The 18,958-nt window shown below is 41.8% G+C and overlaps 1 protein-coding gene across 33 annotated transcripts in view; it reads left to right on the forward strand.

Moving 5' to 3' along the window:
• SYNRG (synergin gamma) overlaps positions 1–18,958 on the forward strand; it is a 94,997-nt gene that overhangs the window by 60,540 nt on the left and 15,499 nt on the right. For 14 of the 33 annotated variants that reach the window (XM_074019031.1, XM_074019040.1, XM_015438410.3 and 11 more), the window contains 5 exons: positions 6,766–7,359; positions 8,787–8,950; positions 10,119–10,172; positions 10,930–11,026; positions 13,199–13,347. In XM_074019031.1, the coding sequence (XP_073875132.1) occupies positions 6,766–7,359; positions 8,787–8,950; positions 10,119–10,172; positions 10,930–11,026; positions 13,199–13,347 (1,058 nt within the window). Of the gene's footprint in view, positions 1–6,765; positions 7,360–8,786; positions 8,951–10,118; positions 10,173–10,929; positions 11,027–13,198; positions 13,348–16,952; positions 17,218–18,958 lie in introns of those variants that run through there. The other 19 variants (XM_074019044.1, XM_015438414.3, XM_074019029.1 and 16 more) reach the window with 3 other exon arrangements.

The following is an 18,958-nucleotide window of genomic DNA, read 5'->3' on the forward strand; positions in this document are numbered from 1 at the left end:
AGAATATTACTGTGTTTCAGGTTAGAAACCCAAAACCAATAAAATCCCTGGGAAAATGGGATATTTCCATGGTTTATATTTTGTATTCTTATGTTTTGAGGCTTTAATTCTTTGTTCTTTTTTAGAATTTGAGGAAGGAAGGAAATTAAATCACTGAAAATGAAGACTTTTTTTTTTTTTTTCCGAGATGGAGTTTCATTCTTGTTGCCCAGGCTGGAGTGTAATGGCATGATCTTGGCTCAGTGCAACCTCTGCCTTCCAGGTTCAAGTGATTCTCCTGCCTCAGCCTCCTGAGTAGCTGGGATTACAGGCACATGCCCAACACACCCAGCTAATTTTGTATTTTTAGTAGAGACGGGGGTTTCTTCATGTTGGTCAGGCTGGTCTCGAACTCCTGACCTCAGGTAATCCGCCTGCCTTGGCCTCCCAAAGTGCTGGGATTACAGGCGTGAGCCACCGCGCCTGTTTGTTTTGTTTTGTTTTGTTTTGTTTTGTTTTTTAAGACAGAGTTTCCCTCTCACCCAGTCTGGAGTGCAATGGCATGATCTTGGATCTCAGCTCACTGCAACCTCTGCCTCCCAGGTTTAAGTGACTCCCCTGCCTCAGCCTCCCAAGTAACTGGGATTACAGGTGCCTGCCGCCACTCCCAGCTAATTTTTGTATTTTTAGTAGAGATGGGGTTTCACCATGTTGGCCAGGCTGGTCTCAAACTCCTGACCTCAGATGATCGATCCACTTGCCTCGACCTCCCAAAGTAGTGGAATTACAGGTGTGAGCTACTGCACCTAGCCTAGAAGATGATGAGGATTTTGAATAGGATTCCTAAGAGATCACTTGTAGTGTCTTAAATATGCCCTTTAAGAAAGAAAAAAAGTTGTATTTAGAGGTTTAGATTAACTCTGAGAAAAGCCAGGCCTGCCATTCAAAGTACAGCATTGTCCAGAGCATACTGCTTTAAAAAGTTGAATAATACTTCGTTTCAAAAACTTTGTATAAATGCATTGTATTTTATTTATGATATGTGCTGCTAACACATTTGAAAGAAAGAGATCTTACTGTAGCTTCCATTTAGTGATAATGCTAGCTGCCCTTTATTTTGGATTTTCCCATGCTATTTATAAGACCAATCTCTTGATGGCTTTGGCTGAGGAATTTCTTTGTCAATGGAATTCTGTAATGCTAGATTAATTGGTCCATGTAGGACTGCTTTATTTTAACTCTTTTCTGCATTTATCTGAGCAGGCTGCAGAAAATGACTGAATGTAACTGTGCGTAAAGCATACATTCTCAAATTGAGTAATGGATATTTCCAAAGCAACATTACTTTTTAGGGAGGTAGTTTTAATGTAATGTAATGACTTAAACTTCTTTTGTAAAAGAGACTTGAAGAACTCTATGCTATAGGTTTAAACAAACAAACAAAATACTGATGCCATTAGTGCTTCACTTCATGTATCAGTACCTGAGAAGGTATACCCATGTATCTGTTGTTCTGTAGTCACTCTGTTGTTCACATCAAAATCCCTGCTGATTTTTAGAAGTAGCAGATGATGGCTGGGCGCAGTGGCTCATGCCTGTATTCCCAGCACTTTGGGAGGCCGAGGCGGGCGGATCACCTGAGGTCAGGAGTTTGAGACCAGCCTGGCCAACATGGTGTAACCCTGTCTCTACTAAAAATACAAAAATTAGCCGAGTGAGGTGGCGAGCGCCTGTAGTCCCAGCTACTCGGGAGGCCAAGGCACGAGAATTGCTTGAACCTGTGAGGCGGAGGTTGCAGTGAGCCGAGATTGTGCCACTCCCACTGCGGCCTGGGTGACAGAGCCAGACTCCGTCTCAAAAAAAAAAAAAAAAGTAGCAAATGAACATGAAGGGAACACTGGCAATATCAAAAAACCTGTGCTAAATCCTAAAATAATGCACCAAAGAACCAAAAGGCCTCAGTTGTACTTCCTGTCTTCTGTGTTCATTTGGTGTCTCTTTGATGAGATTTTTACTGATGACTAGGGGCGGTCCCACTGTGTATCCTGACACCATTCCTTGGCCTTCTGACTTCCTGTGACTTAAAATATCCACAGGATTTCCAGTTTTCAGTTTTGAACTTAAAACACTGACACAGAAACCCAAAGGTGCTTATAGATAGTGTGGATATAATTTAAACCATAGAGTTGCGTGAGTCAGTACAAATGAAGAACAGGAAGTTTTCATACAGATTAGAAAACACTGGATGGCGATTAAACAGCAGCATTTTCCAGCCTGTCCACTTACACTGTGATCACTTTCATTCCTGTTTTCTTCAGTGTTTGAGACGTACAGGACACAGACCAGGTGTTTTAGTTAACAGAGAATATGAATACGACTGATCTCATAGGTAGATCAAAGACAGAATAGGGCCTAAAGGAGATTAGGGCCCAGAGTAGAGAGAAACTGAAATGTACAAGTATTTTACCGTTTGCTTTGGTAAATGAAGTTTAGATTAAATCAGTACTGTAAATGAAAATACGTTTCTTTCTTAGTCCAATGAACATTTTTATTGCTATATAAAATGAGAATGGTGGAATTTGCACGTATATCTCCTTTCCTCTTTCTCTCAACTCCTTCAAAAGCCAGTAACTCTTCATCACCTGGGCATATACTTACAGCTTTAGTAAATGTCCTTGGGAATGAGCTTGGCTGTCTGTATCCTGTAGTAGCAGCCGACATTCTTTGTTCGAAAAATACCTTGTTTTCATGTACAACATCCACTCAAAAGAGATTTGAATAGAGGTTATGGAAGAGACTAATAGGGTTACTTGCCAGCATAAGCAAGAAATACACGTTTTGCTCTGAGATCCGTGATGGAAAACAGATCGTATACGTTTATTCCTTTGGCCTTTGTAATAGGACATTCCTGGCTGCAAACAGATGTATGCATTAAAACACACAATTTGGCATATTATCTGTGTGCAAATGCAGTTCAGCCTAGCACAGCCTAGGAGTTCCACAGCAGAACTGGAAATACAGTAGTGATTTTCTGTTCATTTTATTGCATTCATTCTCCATTTTCTTTTTCCTTTTTCTCTTGCAATTTTCAGAATTCAGCTATCAAATTGAAAATCCATCTATACTAGCTTCAGTGATTACAAACTAAAATGTGGGTTATTCCACATCGTTTTTTCAGACAAGACTTCTATCACTTATGTTGTAGGTGTTACATAATATTTAATATTTTTAAGACCATTATACAATAATACCTATAACTGGACTGCTTAGAAATGTAGAACTATTAACATGGGAAATGAAAATTTTCTTACTTTAAGCTACATTCAATGAACTGATGTACCACATTTTTCTTAGAAAATGGTTTACAAATATTCGCTATGCCAGAACATACTGCCCTGTATTTATATTGTTTATAAATGCTAAGTTTAGGGGCATGGTGTTCTGTCTCACATTCCTTATGTACCGTCAGTACTTGTGTTCAAATGAATTACACTTTACAAAATTACTTTTTCACACTATAGTAGCCAACAAATAAGCAAAAGTAAATTTAAAACTCAACTTTGAGGCTTGATTTTAGTGAATCTTGTGTATTTACTCTTCATTTTAAGTATAAAATATTTCTTTTTAAGTCTTTCATTTGCTTTTCTAGTCTTTCATTTAGTCTTTTCTGGGAGTTGCTCCAAAAGGCAAGATGTTACAGGCGTTATCATTTTTAATAAAAATAAGATTTCCTGAAATTTTAAAAATGCTTAAAAATGCCTCAGCTAAGGCAATCCCTTATTGCCTGTAATGCCTTTTACCTGATTATATTAGTCATTTTAGTTTTTTAAAAGACATTTTGTTGTTGTGTAATTGCAAAGAAAGATCTTTTTATTACCATAGCAATATCTTGATTGCAGTGTTTGAACTGGAGATATCTTTTCATTAAATTTATCATTTGCCTCTAGGAAAATTGTCTCCTTTTTTTTTTTGAGACAGAGTCTCAAACTGTCACCAGGCTGGAGTGCAGTGGTGCCATCTTGACTCACAGCAATCTCCGACTCCCTGATTGAAGCGATTCTCCTGCCTCACCCTCCCAAGTAGCTGGAATTACAGGCACACGCCACCGCGCCCAGCTAATTATTATTATTATTACTACTATTTTGAGACGGGGTTTCGCTCTTGTTGCCCAGGCTGGAGTGCAATGGCGCGATCTCGGCTCACTGCAACCTCCACCTCCTGGGTTCAAGCAATTCTCCTGCCTCAGCCTCCCAAGTAGCTGAGATTACAGGCGCCTGCCACCACGCCCGGCTAATTTTTGTATTTTTAGTAGAGACGGGATTTCACCATGTTGGTCAGGCTGGTCTCAAACTCCTAACCTCAGGTGATCCACCCGCCCCGGCCTCCCAAAGTACTGGGATTACAGGTGTGAGCCACCATGCCCGGCCTGATACCCTTTTAATAGGAAAGATTCTGGAAGCAGTTCCTAATATAGTTTCCCAAAATGCTTTCATAGGACCTAGGAATAAAAATAATCTGTATTATGAAACATTCTTCTGAATGTACCCCTCCAAGAATAGTCCTATATTTAACTGCATCACCCCCTGATTGAATTTCACCTCATTTGAGTCTGGACACCTTCTGGTGCCTTTAAATAGTGGGGGAAAAAACAAAAACAAAAGAACACTACAGCAAAAGACCAAGAAAGCTTTGGGTTAAAGGCTTTTCCATTCATTCTAAACTCTAGATTTTTCACCTGAGGCCAGGCGCAATGGCTCATGCCTATAATCCCAGCACTTTGGAAGGCCGAGACGGGCGGATCACCTGAGGTCAGGAGTTCAAGACCAGCCTGACTGACATGGTGAAACCCCGTCTCTACTAAAAATACAAAAACTAGCCGGGCATGGTGGCGGTTGCCTGTAGTCCCAGCTACTCCGGAGGCTGAGGCAGGAGAATCACTTGAACCCAGGAGGCGGAGGTTGCAGTGAGCCGAGATCGCGCCATCGCACTCCAGGCTGGGTGATGAGTAAAACTCCGTCTCAAAAAAGAAATTAAGAAAAAAAAAAAAAAACCTTTTCACCTGAATCTTTTTTTCCTTCTGTTTTGTAAACCACATTTGAAGGGTATGATTGCACCAGAGAATTTTTAAATATACCATCATTCTGTGAAAAGTGTTTGCTTTTTGCTGGTTGGTTTTTTATATGGCTAGTGTTTTTTGTTTTTATTATTAACTTAGTACCCCTTTCCTAACAGCTCAAAGAAAAAGAGATTTGGATTATACCATTAGAAGAGCTATGGAAATGTCAGGAGCCTCTTACCCCTCATAAATTATGCAGTATCGCTGTGAAAGAAAGAGAAAAATGACTCCATGGTGGTTCACCTGTTGACTTAGTTCTGAAAATCTAGGTCACAAAACTTTTGAGCAGTTTCCTTGTAAATCACATATGTGATTGTCAGAGGAAGAGTCTTGTATTTAGCCTTCTTGCCTCATGTACGGTGACTACAGTGAAACTAAATGCATATCAACCTACTTCTCCACACCAGCCTAATCCAGTCTCGGCTGGTTTTGCTTTTTGAAAATGAGCAAGAACCTTTTTCTCCTAGTAATACCACTAAAATGTTGAGTTGACTTTTCATTTTTGCTTTGAAATTCCCCTCTAGGCTCTAAAGCAGCAATTAACTGTCAAGTTGAGGCTGGTGGCACCTATGCAGAGCAGACACTAGCTATTATGTATTGCTCACCAGGCGTCAATCTGGCCTTTTACACACGTGGTCACGGTTGATGGCCTTAACACAGTCCTTCCAAGTACATGGTCTTCTCCTCATTTTACTGATAAGCAAACTGAGGTTCAGAAATGTTCAATCATCTGCCTAGTGCCACACAAATAGTAGGTAGCAGAGTTGAACTCAGGTCTTTCTAAATCAAAAACCTACATTCTTTCTGCTGTTTTATGCTGCCTCTTAAATTACTTAACTATGTATTAAGAATGCTTTGTAAAATCAGTCGTCTGCCCAGCAGTTCTTTTTTTTTCCTTCTTTCCTTTTTTTTTTAAATGGAGAGTAGATACATAGTTGAAGGAAAAAGTGGAGCCCAACAGGACCCAGATCTTTTTATTGCATTTTTTAAGGGCAAAAGTAGATCAGATTGATTTTTCTTTCCTCATACTTCATCACAGCAATATGATGTCCAATTTGACCAAAATAACAACTAGGTAAGTAATTGCTTGATTAAAATCTCATATTTGGCATTGCCTGAGACAGAAATCCTAATAAGTGATAATATTATGACAGAAACCCTAATAATTGATTAAAAGTTAGATGACATTATTTTCATTTTAGTTTTGAGAAACTGTCAACTTTTAATTATTTTGCCATGTACATTTCACATGACCATGTTTTAAAGGCACATTTTCCAACATAGTCAAGATGAAGGGAGACATGTTTTAGGCAAGGAATATCAGTACGTTTTTAAGTTTATAAGGGAACAATTTATTAAATGACCCCAATCGTATATCAAATAGTATATACATTGGTAGATGAACCTCCTATCTTTTTTTAGTAATTTTTGTAGCCAAAGAAAATGGTTCTTGGTAACTAAATGTAAATGCCAACTCAAGGCTAATGTGGGTTTTTTTAAGATCAGATTTTACAGCCCAACTCTTTTAATTTTAGTGCAAACTCTAAATTTAGCTAATTTCAACATAGTATAAAACTAATCAAATATGCTAGGCATTTTGCTTCTACAGAGTTTAGGGCATTTTGCCTAAATTGCTTGCCTCTAATTGTGGGGTCTTATTTCCCTTTCAGATATAGAGGACTTAAAATATGCTGCTTTTGGAAGCTACAGTAGCAATTTTGCAGTGAGCACACTTACAAGCTGTGACTGGTCAGACAGGGATGATGCAACTCAGGGCAGAAAACTCTCTCCATTTGTCCTCTCAGCAGGAAGTGGATCCCCCTCAGCCACCTCAATTCTTCAAAAGAAAGAGACTTCATTTGGCAGTTCTGAAAACATCACCATGACATCTCTCTCCAAAGTAACAACCTTTGCCAGTGAAGATGCTCTTCCAGAGACCACCTTCCCAGCGTTTGCCAGTTTTAAAGACATGATTCCTCAGACCAGTGAGCAAAAGGAATATGAAAGCAGAGACTATAAAGATTTCACAAGACAGGACCTGCCTACGGCTGAACGGAGCCCAGAGGCCACTTGTCCCAGCCCAGCGTCCAGTGGTGCCTCTCAAGAAACCCCCAACGAATGTTCAGATGACTTTGGAGAGTTTCAAAGTGAAAAGCCCAAAATCAGCAAATTTGACTTCTTAGTAGCCACTTCACAAAGCAAAATGAAATCCAGTGAAGAAATGATCAAAAGTGAGCTGGCAACCTTTGACCTTTCTGTTCAAGGTGAGTAGCTTCCAAGGTAGATTTTACTATTGCGGTTTTTTTCCACTGAGATGTTAGATGTTCTTAAGAATAAAATGTTGCTCCCTGGTTTAGCAGGAAATAGATTTTTCTAATCTTTGAAATCCGGGTCAATTACAGATAGCTATAATAAAGATTTCCCTGAGACCGGAGTCAAAATCAGTATCCCTCAGATAACTGTTCTATGGGCTAAAAACAAGCATAGCATACAGGTATTGTTCATTAGCTCGTTTGGTTAGAGGTGCGCTGTGTTAAAAGAGCCAGATAAGTGGATTTGAGCCACTTGAAGGCACGTTAGCTCCTCTCCTGTTCCCGGGGCACAGATAATGTCTTTGAATCCAAAGGTTGCAATGTGGTGGCCGTGGATCTGCATCCAGCCTGCATATCACATTGACCCACACAAGAGATTTTTAAGTATGAAGTAATTGCCAGTATTTAAAAGACATGAGATTTCCCAATCTGGATTTCCACCTTTTCTTGAGAAGTCATAATATCTGGCACTAGTAGGTCTGCACTCCCATATGCTGACAAGCAGCTGGAGCCAAAAGCACCGCTCCCTGTAGATGGGTCATTCTCTCTCTCTTGCCATAATCCCCACCGCTTCCTGTCTCAGCGGACCTACTTAGGGTATTCACTTTCCTTGCCTGGTCTCTGAAGGCATTTGAGTTTGCCTCTTCTGCTTTAATCTCATCCTGACTGAAGGGGTCGTTGATTTCAGCTGGATTGAGAGCCTGCGAAGGAACTCGATTACAAATCCCTAACAAATGACTGGAAAAGCCACACAACTCTTACACACGGGTATTTAGAAAGGTGCTTTTGTTCTCCAGACTCCAGTGATTCTGCACTGAGCATTATGGAAGACTTGTGATAGATCAGAGAAGAGTCATGTTGAAAATAAAAGGCAGGGAAACCAAGCAAGAAAGAACAGTGGAAAGAATTCAACATGTAGCTTCCCAGAAAGAATGAATGAGGAATGTGTTTGTGAATGCCTCATGACATAAGCATCTGAAGAAGAGGGTTGTGGGCTGGGTGCGGTGGCTCACATCTGTAATCTCAGCACTTTGGGAGGCGGAGGCAGGCGAATTAACTTGAGGTCAGGAGTTCGAGACCAGCCTGGCCAACACGGTGAAACCGCATCTCTACTAAAAATACAAACATTAGCCGGGCACGGTGGTGCACACCTGTAGTCCCAGCTACTCAGGAGGCTGAGGCAGGAGAATCGCTTGAACCCAGGAGGCAGAGGTTGCAGTGAACCGAGATCGCACCACTGTACTCCAGTCTGAGCAACAAAGCAAGACTCTGTCTTAAAAACAAACAAAAAAAAAGAGGGTTGTGGTAGCGAGGAAGAGCCTCTGCCTGAACTAAGGTAGGTGGCCAAAACCTCTGACTGTATTCTCCCCTTCTCCCAGGATCACACAAGAGGAGTTTGAGCCTCGGTGATAAAGAAATAAGCCGTTCTTCCCCTTCTCCGGCTTTGGAGCAGCCTTTCAGAGACCGTTCCAATACTCTGAATGAGAAGCCCGCGCTGCCCGTCATCCGAGACAAGTACAAAGACCTGACGGGAGAGGTGGAGGTGAGAGGAGAGCTTTCTATAGGGGGTGGATAACAGACCAGCAAGCACACAGGACCCCAAGACAGAATGCTCTCAGCTTTCACATGGGGAAAATGAGGAGCAGAAAGGCACAAAGCACCAGACATAAACTATGTAATTAAAGTGAGAGAAGGGTAACATTAGCCCTGGGTGAAAACATTTTCCAGGTGTGGCACCCACTGAAAGTAGTCAGTGACCCTAAAACCAAAACTATTCATGGGACTTCACAAGGATGGCAGAGTTTGTAGAATTCTTCTTGAGCACTTAGACTTTATTGTCTTCACGAAACCTCAAAATAGAGGAGACAGGGAAAATATTCTGAATTTTTTATTTTTGTCTGCTGCATCTTAGTACATTAGCCGGGCATGGTGGTGCACACCTATACCATGGTATGTTCCTCCTGTGGCCAACACACTTAACTTCCTGCCTTTCCCTACTCCTTGTTACACATGCACGTGGGCCATGTCCTCACATACAGCGTTATAACCAGGGAGTGGAAAGCCAGCAGCCTAATATCAGTTTCTGTACCAGATAGCTACATGCTGAGTGCCTTGGAAGAAGGGCTTACACTGTTACTGATGGAACAAATGAGGCAACACTCACAGGGGGAAGCCGCTGGAAAGCATGTCCCTTCGACTCACAGATCCTGTGCTCAGAAGTTACATTTATTAGTAATTTAGCATAGTTATTAGTGAGTTCAAAAGATAAACTGCGGCCGGGCGTGGTGGCTCATCCCTGTCATCTCAGCACTTTGGAAGGCCAAGTTGGGCAGATCACTTGAGCTCAGGAGTTTGAGACCAGTCTGAGCAACATGGTGAAACCCCACCTCTACCAAAAATACCAAAATTAGCCGCTTATGGTGGTGCGCACCTGTAGTCCCAGCTACTCTGGAGGCTGAAGTGGGAGGATTGCTTGCATCCAGGAGTTGAGGCTGTAGTGAGCAGAAATCATGCCACTGCACTTCAACCTAGGCAACAGAGCAAGACCCTGTCTCAAAAAAAAAAAGAAAAAAAAAACTGCTTGAACTAGAGTGATTGTAATAAAAAGGAAAGTCTTCCAAGCTCAAGCCCTTTGAATTGACAGAGTCATCAATGGAAGATTCCAGGTTTGCGCTCAAGGCGTAACCCAGTTCTTTTTATCAAATTCACAGGAAAATGAGAGATATGCATATGAATGGCAGAGATGCCTGGGGAGTGCCCTGAATGTGAGTATGTCATTTTCGCGTTCACATGTATGTAAGTGTTCTCTTGTGCCTTTTTGCCTTCTTGGTTCATTTGAATGGACAGAGGCAAACTTCAGGAGAGCCTTACGTGGATGTCCCTGGGCAAAGTGAAACTCTGTGGAAGTCATACATCGTAGGTGAGGCTTCTTTCACACTTACCATAGCAGACTGGCTCATGTGTCAGTCGTCTCCTCATCTGTCATTGTGTTTAAGAAATACCAAAGTGATTTCATTAACTCTGACTAAATCAAAATAGTATTTAAACTAAAGAACCTGTCTTGGCCGGGTGCGGTGGCTCAACACCTATAATCCCAGTACTTTGGGAGCCTGAGGCGGGCAGATCACGAGGTCAGGAGTTCAAGACCAGCCTGATCAACATGGTGAAACCCCGTCTCTACTAAAAATACAAAAATTAGCCAGGCGTGGTGGCGCACGCCTGTAGTCCCAGCTACTCAGGAGACTGAGGCAGGAGAATCACTTGAACCCGGGAGTTGGGGGTTGTGGTGAGCTGAGACTACACCACTGCACTCTAGCCTGTGCTACAGAGCAAGACTCCGTCTCAAAAAAAAAAAAGAAAACTGTCTTTTCTCTTCCAAAGAAATGGAGGATTGTTTCTTCAAGGATAAAATGAGATTTTTTGACACCTCGTGGCTTTTCGGTTGGGTTTTCTACTAACAGTAAATTGATTTGCGATGACTTTTGTTAGTTATGTAAGGTGATGTGATTTCATTTCTTATAGGTCATTAAGAAGGCAAATGATACCTTAAATGGAATCAGTAGTAGTTCTGTTTGCACAGAAGTAATTCAGTCAGCTCAAGGCATGGAATATTTATTAGGTATGTTCTTTTATATTTTACTATTGAAAATGATGGCACTTTGCATTATTTTCACTTTTCCCTTGAATTATTTTAAGCTAGATCTCTCAAGTTACATATGACTTCACTAAGAAGCATCTGCATTTGTGGGTAAGACACTTAAGTTACAGGCAGTAAACTATTGAACTTAAAAAGTCTCTATGGCTAAGTTTCCTCGTCCTTGTTATATACATAATAGCAAAAATGTAAAATTATGTCTCTGTTACTGGTTTATCAGAGCTACTGATGCACTGAAATAAAATCATCTTGTCTCCCATCAGTTCCTTACCATACTCTATATTCTTTCTCTCGACCGCTTAATGACACCACAGAATCCTTAACCTCCTGGTCATCTGCAGCAATTAGATATGTCAGTCCAACGTGAAAGCGCAGCCTCTGTCCGCTTCGGTGTTCCTCCCTTCCCCAGGCTCAGGCTTGGCCCGTGGCCGGAGCCACACACACTGGACCCTAATCTTTTTCAAATCTTTACTCACTTGTCAGCTTCTGAGTGAAATCTTTCCTAGCATCCGTCTCTCCGAAGAGTATCCTCTCTCCCCACCCCGGCACTTCCCATCCCATTCTCTGCTGGATTTTCTCTTTTGCTCTATTACCTTTAATTTCTTACATATGTTACTTACTGCTCTTTTCTTAAGACAGGATCACACTCTGTCACCCAGGCTGGAGTACAGTGATGTGATCATGACTCACTGCAGCGTCCACCTCCCAGGCTCAAGCAATCCTCCCACCTCAGCCTCCCAAGTGGCTGGAACCACAGGCGCGCACCACGATGTGCCCAGCTAATTTTTGTAGTTTTTGTAGAGACGGGTTTTCGCCATGTTGCCCAGGCTGGTCTCGAACTCCTGAGCTCAAGCAACCCACCCACCTTGGCCTCCCAAGTGCTGGGATCACAGGTGTGAGCCACTGCGCCTAGTTACTTGTTGTTTTTATGCTCTGTCTCCCTCCACTAGAATGAACCTCCACGAAGGCTAGGATTTTGGTCTGTTTTGTTCACTGGTGTGTCCCTAACACCTAATCTAGTGTCCTGCACATAGTTGGCACTCAAAAATATTTGCTGGATGAGTGGAGAGTGAAGGGATGTAGCCTCTGCCTTACTCCTGCCACCTCACTCGGGGTCTTCTTTTCCTGCTCAAACAGGCACAGTTCTGCATAAGCAGATGTCCACCAGGAAATGGGGCACCTGTCTTTTCTCCTCGTATCCTTGTATCTATGGAAGATTCTCTTAGAAGCGCCCTCACTTGGCTTAGGGTGGGCAGTGATTTCTGCCCCTCCCTTGGGGAATGAAGAAGAAAGGCCATAGTGCTGTGCACAGGGCTGCTGAGGCACACTCTGAAGATCCCCTGGAATCCCTCTGTGTTCACTTAGAGAGGTTGGGGTCATGTCTTTGGTGACTGTCACATTGCAGGGGTTAGGGATGTATCTGGTGGCTGTCCTTAGAATGTGAGGTACTTATCACCTCTCATCCTTGCTTGAAGAGTTCAACCACAATTTAGAGACCACAGGAAAAGAACCGGTCTGCATCCTGTTGCATGTATAAAGATAAGTGAAGTCAAAGTGTTTGTAAGACCTTCAGATTCAGAGGGGTGAGATATTTCTTAATTACTTTGTGATGCTATTAACATTGAGATTCTTTTAAATTTTTACTATCCCCATTTTCAGCTAGTTTATTGGGATTTCCCAGATTCAAGCAGATGGACTCATAAATAAACCTCCCAAAAAACAAAACCTAATAACTTGCATATTGCCTGCCATTCTCCAAGCACTGTTGTAAGCCTTTTACCATGTTAACCTGTTTAATCCTCTCAACCATCCTTGGAGGAGGTACTGTTACCGTCCCAACTTCACAGATGAGGAAATGGAGTTACAGAGAGGTTATGTGACTTGCCTAAGGTCATGTAGCCAGTAAGAGGCATAGCTGGAATTTGAACCCAAGCAGTGCAGCTTTAGAGTCTATGCTCTTACCAGTGAGCTATACAGCAGCACTGAGAAGTGGATTGGTCCCAGAGAATAGTACGTACACCTCTGTCCAGATGTACCCTTGTTTCTAATAGATATCAGCCAGCAATGATGCTCCCCTGTCTGGTTCCTCTGTGTCTCCACTGTCAACACTCTCTCTCTGCTCTCTCATCCCATCAGGTGTTGTTGAAGTGTACAGGGTAACCAAGCGTGTGGAGCTGGGGATCAAAGCCACTGCAGTGTGCAGTGAGAAACTCCAGCAGTTGCTGAAGGACATCGATAAAGTATGGAATAACCTAATCGGCTTCATGTCACTCGCCACACTCACAGTAAGTCCATGAAACAACTCAGCAGTTGCTTTCCTTTCCAGAAACCTAAGCTGTAAAGCAGAGTGTATTCCTATGATGGTACTTACTGGAGGCTGAAGGTGCCAACTGGAGCCTGTTGTATTAAAGGAGGGAGATCACCGGTGTGTGGTCAGCTGAACAGCACCAGGTCGGCTTCTGATCTCTCCAAGGCCCAGGGAACCTAAGGAAAAAAAGAGTATAGGAAAACATTCACTCTGGCTACACCTTTCTTAATTCACATAACACATGGGAGTTTTGCAAAGCATTGGTTTGAGATACTCCCTTTGCACTTCTAGTTATTTGTGTCCCCATATGTGTCCTTTCAAAAAGCTATATGATACCTCATGTTGCCATCCTGTAGTTTGTTTAGCCCTTCTTTTTTTAGGTTCTTGGGTTATTTTCATTTTTTCCTGTTATGAGTAGTTCTCTAAATAACAAATCACTGTTCCTTTGTGGGGATGTAGTTCCTCTAAGTGGAGTAAGAGGTCAGTGTGTGTGTCTGCACAGGTGCATGCATACATATGTAGCTGTTGTTACATTTATTAGAAGGCTTTCCAAGAGCTTGTATTGTTTGCAGTGCTACCAGATATATATAAGTACATGGATACATTTCTCTACATTATGTCCTATCAGTTTCTTAATTTAACAAGCATGCAATTATTCCCTAAGGTGTTTTTTTCATTTTGTTTTAATTTCATGAGAGGCTTTGCCATGTTCCAAATGACAGTTTACTATTTCTGTTTCCTTTGTGTATAAATGGATTGGACTCTTTTGACCATTTGACCATTTATTCCTTGGAATATGGTTATTGACCTTATATATTTCATATTTGTAATAGATTTATATACATATATATAAGCTTGTAAACTTTTATCAGCTTTTTTTCCTCCTCTATTACTGTCCCTTTTTTACATTTCATTGGGCGAAACTATTTTATTTTTATATATTCATACCTATTCAGTTTGTCTCTGATGATATCCTTTATTTCACAATAGTCAGAAGTTTATCTTCCTTCCACAGCTGGAATAAATATGCTATTCCAATTTTTTTTTAACATGGAACACTGTGACCCATCTGAATGGGATTGCAGTTGTGTGGGAGGAAGCAGTTCTAATTTTCTGAACTGATAGCCAGGTGGATACCCAGCTACCCCAACAATGTGTCTTCAGCAGCACATCCTCTCACCATTGTCATGTTGCTTCTGGTTTGTAATATTAAAGTCTTTAAGAGTTTAAATAATTTCCAAAACTTTTTCTTGTTCCCTTGGATCAGTTCTCATTTTCTAACCTAAAACCGTAGGTAGATAATTTTTTTAAAAAAACTGTTCTGGCAAGTGAAGTAAGAAATGAAGTATTAATATTGAAAAAAGAGATAAAATTATGTTTAGTTGGTGATAATGAAATTCTTTTAAAAATCTAAATTCAAGCAGCCTGGTGCAGTGGCTCACCCCTGTCATCCCAGCGCTTTGGGGAGGCTGAGGTGGGCGGATCACTTGAGCCCAGGAGTTTGAGACCAGCCTGGGCAACATGGTAAAACTTCGTCTCTACCAAAAATACAAAAATTAACCAATCTCATAACCTGGTCAGTCGATAGATAGATAGATAGATAGATAAAAAAATACATTTTTTAATCTAAATTCAAGAGTATAAATGTATTGCATGTGGCAAAAATTCGTAACAATCCTACATATTAATAGTAGTTAGAAAATATGATGAAATTAGGCCAGGCATGGTGGCTCATGCCTGAATCCCAGCACTTTGAGAGGCCAAGGCAGGCAGATCAATTGAGGCCAGGAGTTTGAGGCCAGCCTGGCCAATATGCTGAATCACCATCTCTACTAAAAATACAAAAAAAAAAAAAAAAAAATTAGCCGGCTGTGGTATCTAGTGCCTGTAATCCCCACTACTTGGGAGGCTGAGGCAGGAGAATTGCTTGAACCTGGGAAATGGAGGTTGTAGTAAGCCGAGATGGTACCACTGCATTCCAGCCTGGGTGACAGAGCAAGACTCTGTCTCAAAAAAAAAAGAAAAGAAAATGAAGTTAGATACCTTATTTTTTTTTGTTAGAAAATATAACGAAGGCCAGGCACGGTGGCTCATGCCTGTAATCCCAGCACTTTGGGAGGCCAAGGTGTGTGGATCGCCTGAGGTCGGGAGTTGGAGACCAGTCTGATCAACCCCATCTGTATTAAAAATACAAAACTAGCTGGGTGTGGTGGTGCATGCCTGTAATCCCAGCTACTTGGGAGGCCGTGGCAGGAGAATTGCTTGAACCCAGGAGACGGAGGTTGCAGTGAGCCGAGATCACGCCACTGTCTTCCAGCCTGGGCAACAAGAGTGAAACTCCGTCTCGAAAAAGAAAGAAAAGAAAAGAAAGAAATATAATGAAATTAGAAATCTTTAAAAAAAAAAAAAAAATCTATTAACTAATTCAAGCCCATATCACTTTTGAACTTCTGACCTCTTTTTTTTTTTTTTTTCCCAGACAGTCTCGCTCTGTCACCCAGGCTGGAGGGCAGTGGTGCGATCTCGGCTCACTGCAACCTCCACCTTGTGGGTTCAAGCGATTCTCGTGCCTCAGCCTACTGAGTAACTGGGATTACAGGCATGCGCCACCTCGCTCAGCTAATTTTTGTATTTTTAGTAGAGACGGGGTCTCACCATTTTGGCCAGGCTGGTCTCAAACTCCTGGGCTCAACTGATCCACCCACCTTGGCCTCCCAAAGTGTTGGGATTATAGGTATGAACCACTGTGCCTGACCTTGATACTAATATCAGAAAGAAATTTCTTTTGTGGGTTCTCCTAAAGAGAAAACTGATATAATCAACATTGTCTTCAAAAAAAAAAAAAAAAAAGAAAAATCCTTTCAGTAAATAAAGCAACAGGTTTCATTGAGTAGTTTCTTATTACATCTCTCAATATAGGCCAAATGGCATAACTCCAGAGTATGAGAGGAAGTCATTTTAAGTGTGGAAAAAATAGATTAAATTGTAAACTAGGAGGTGTAGCAGTGCATACTGATGGCAGGCTCGTGTCTTTGCTCTGTAAAGGAAGCATACAAATCAACGAAAAATATACCAACATCTCAGTAACGTATGAGCAAAAATGTGAAGTGATTTGTAAAAGGGGAGGTACAGTTAATCAGTAAACATTAATTCAAATTAAAACAAGGTTACATTTTTTACCTACTTTTTTTTTTTTTTTTTTTTTTTTTGAGACAGCTCTCACTCTCTTGCCCAGGCTGGAGTGCAGTGGCGCGATCTCGGCTCACTGCAACCTCCACCTCCCGAGTTCAAGCAATTCTCGTGCTTCAGCCTCCCAAGTAGCTGGGATTACAGGCGCCTGCCACCATGCCCAGCTAGTTTTTGTATTTTTAGTAAAGACAGGGTTTCACCGTGTTGGCCAGGCTGGTCTCGAACTCGTGGCCTCATGTAATCCACTCACCTCTGCCTCCCAAAGTGCTAGAGGCATTACAGGCTTGAGCCACCACGCCTGGCCTGCCTACTAATTAAGCCCAATTTTTGTGTGATCTATTTGTTTGAATACTAATAGTGTTGATGTGGTAAAATGTGGACTATATACTGTAGGGTGGAGTCACCTATGGAAAGAGAATTTGGCATCATGCTCTCCTCCTGGCTGTGAACTTCTTGAAGACAGAGATCAAGACTGCGTTTTTCATCTTTTCTTCTTTATCTGAGCACAGTGCCAGGCACTATGTAAACATTCAGTGAACACCCAGTAAAAGCTGAATGAATTAAAGGAATTAATATTCATTCAGAGTAGCTGACTCAGTAATTCCACTTCTGAGAAAATGTCCTAAGGCAGCGATTCTAAATATGAATTCACAGAAAGAAGCAAGTTAAGTGCACAGAGTTGTTCTTTGTAAACATGAAAAATTAGAGACAACCTGAAAGTCCAAATCTAGAGGACTGGTTAAGTAAATTGTGGTGAATCTTTACGCCAGGATCTTATGCAGCCATTTTGTAAAGGAACACGAAGTTTGAATGACACAGAACTGTTACTACAGGGCTTGAAGGAAATCTGCCAAAATGATATTAGGGATGTGTTTGGGTAATGAGACACTGGATTTTTTTTTTCTTTCTTTTTTAGACAGGGTCTCCCTCTGTCACCCATTCTGGAGTACAATGGTGTGATCACAGCTCACAGCAGCCTTGACCTCCTGGGCTGAAGCAATTCTCCCACCTCAGTCTCCTAAATGGCTGTGACCACAGGTGCACACCACCAAGCCCAGCTAATATTTTTGTAGTTTTTGTAAAGACAGGGTTTTGCCATGTTGCTCAGACTGGTCTCAAACTCCTTGGGCTCAAGGAATCCATTCACCTCAGCCTCCCAAAGTGCTGGGATTACAGGCATGAGCCACTGTGTCCAGCCAGAACACTGGATTTTTCAATATTCCTTTAGTTTTTTCATTTTTTCAACTTTCTTTCGATAGCATTTGTTGCATTTATAGTGGAAAAATAAGTGTTTTTACTCTAGTAGGAGAAATGTATCATTACCCTTCATTCACTGGCAGAAACCCTCCCTGTAGATACCCCTTGTTACCCTTGCCCACTTCTCCTTTCCATTGTAATGACAGGTTATCAAGTTCTTAAAACTGAATTTTATTTATTTACCTATTTATTTATTGTTTAGAGACAGGGTCTCACACTGTCACCCAGGCTGGAGTGCAGTGGCACAGTCATGGCTCACTACAGCCTTGAACTCCCAGGCTCAAGTGATCCTTGCATCTCAACCTCCCATAGCTGGGACCACAGGCATGCACCACCATGCCTGGCTTGGTAGGGACAGGGCCTCGCTATGTTGCCCAGGCTGGTCTCAAACTCTTGACCTCAAGCAGGCTTCCCACCTCAACCTGCCAAAGGGCTGGGATTACAGGTGTGAGCCACCACACCCAGACTACTTTAGGGACTTTAATTGCAGTAAATCTGCATGGCAACCTGACATCTTTACCCTGCCTTCATCCTCTCCTGAAGCAGAGGAGAATCATGCCCAAGCTACCAGACATCTTCTCTCCTGACAGTCCACCTGACTAAGGAGGACTATAGTACCACACATCACCACCCCTAAAAGGCAACTGAATCAGAATACTGCGAACAGAAGCTGGGGAGAAGGAATGGGGGTAGTTTACTACTTAACCTCTGTTTCTCTATTTACATTCAGAGAGGTGGAATTCTTGGGGTCTGAATGAGAGTCTTCCAGTTCTATCCTTAATGGATTGGTTAACTGTTATGATAACTAATCCAAGGAACTTGGGAGAAAAGGCATGTGTTTGCTGCAGTCCTCCAATTTTCTTTGAGCTTCTGGAATTCACTTCATTATCCTCTGGATCAGAGAAATGCATTAAACTCTGCATTTACTTCCTGAGCTCCAGCTACTAATGAAATTGATTGGCTAGTGATGTGTGCCGAGGGTGCCTGTGAAGTTGTGGGGTAGAGAAGGATGTGTCACCAGTTGTGAACTTGGAGATCAGTATGTGTCTGTGTCCTTCCTAATTCACCCAACCTGCTGCTTCCTGACCTTGTCCTAATATGGAGCAGGTTGAGCCTGAATATCATCATAGCAGTAGATACTT

This window comes from Macaca fascicularis, chromosome 16 (genome assembly GCF_037993035.2).
Source record: "Macaca fascicularis isolate 582-1 chromosome 16, T2T-MFA8v1.1".
Classification (NCBI taxonomy): domain Eukaryota; kingdom Metazoa; phylum Chordata; class Mammalia; order Primates; family Cercopithecidae; genus Macaca; species Macaca fascicularis.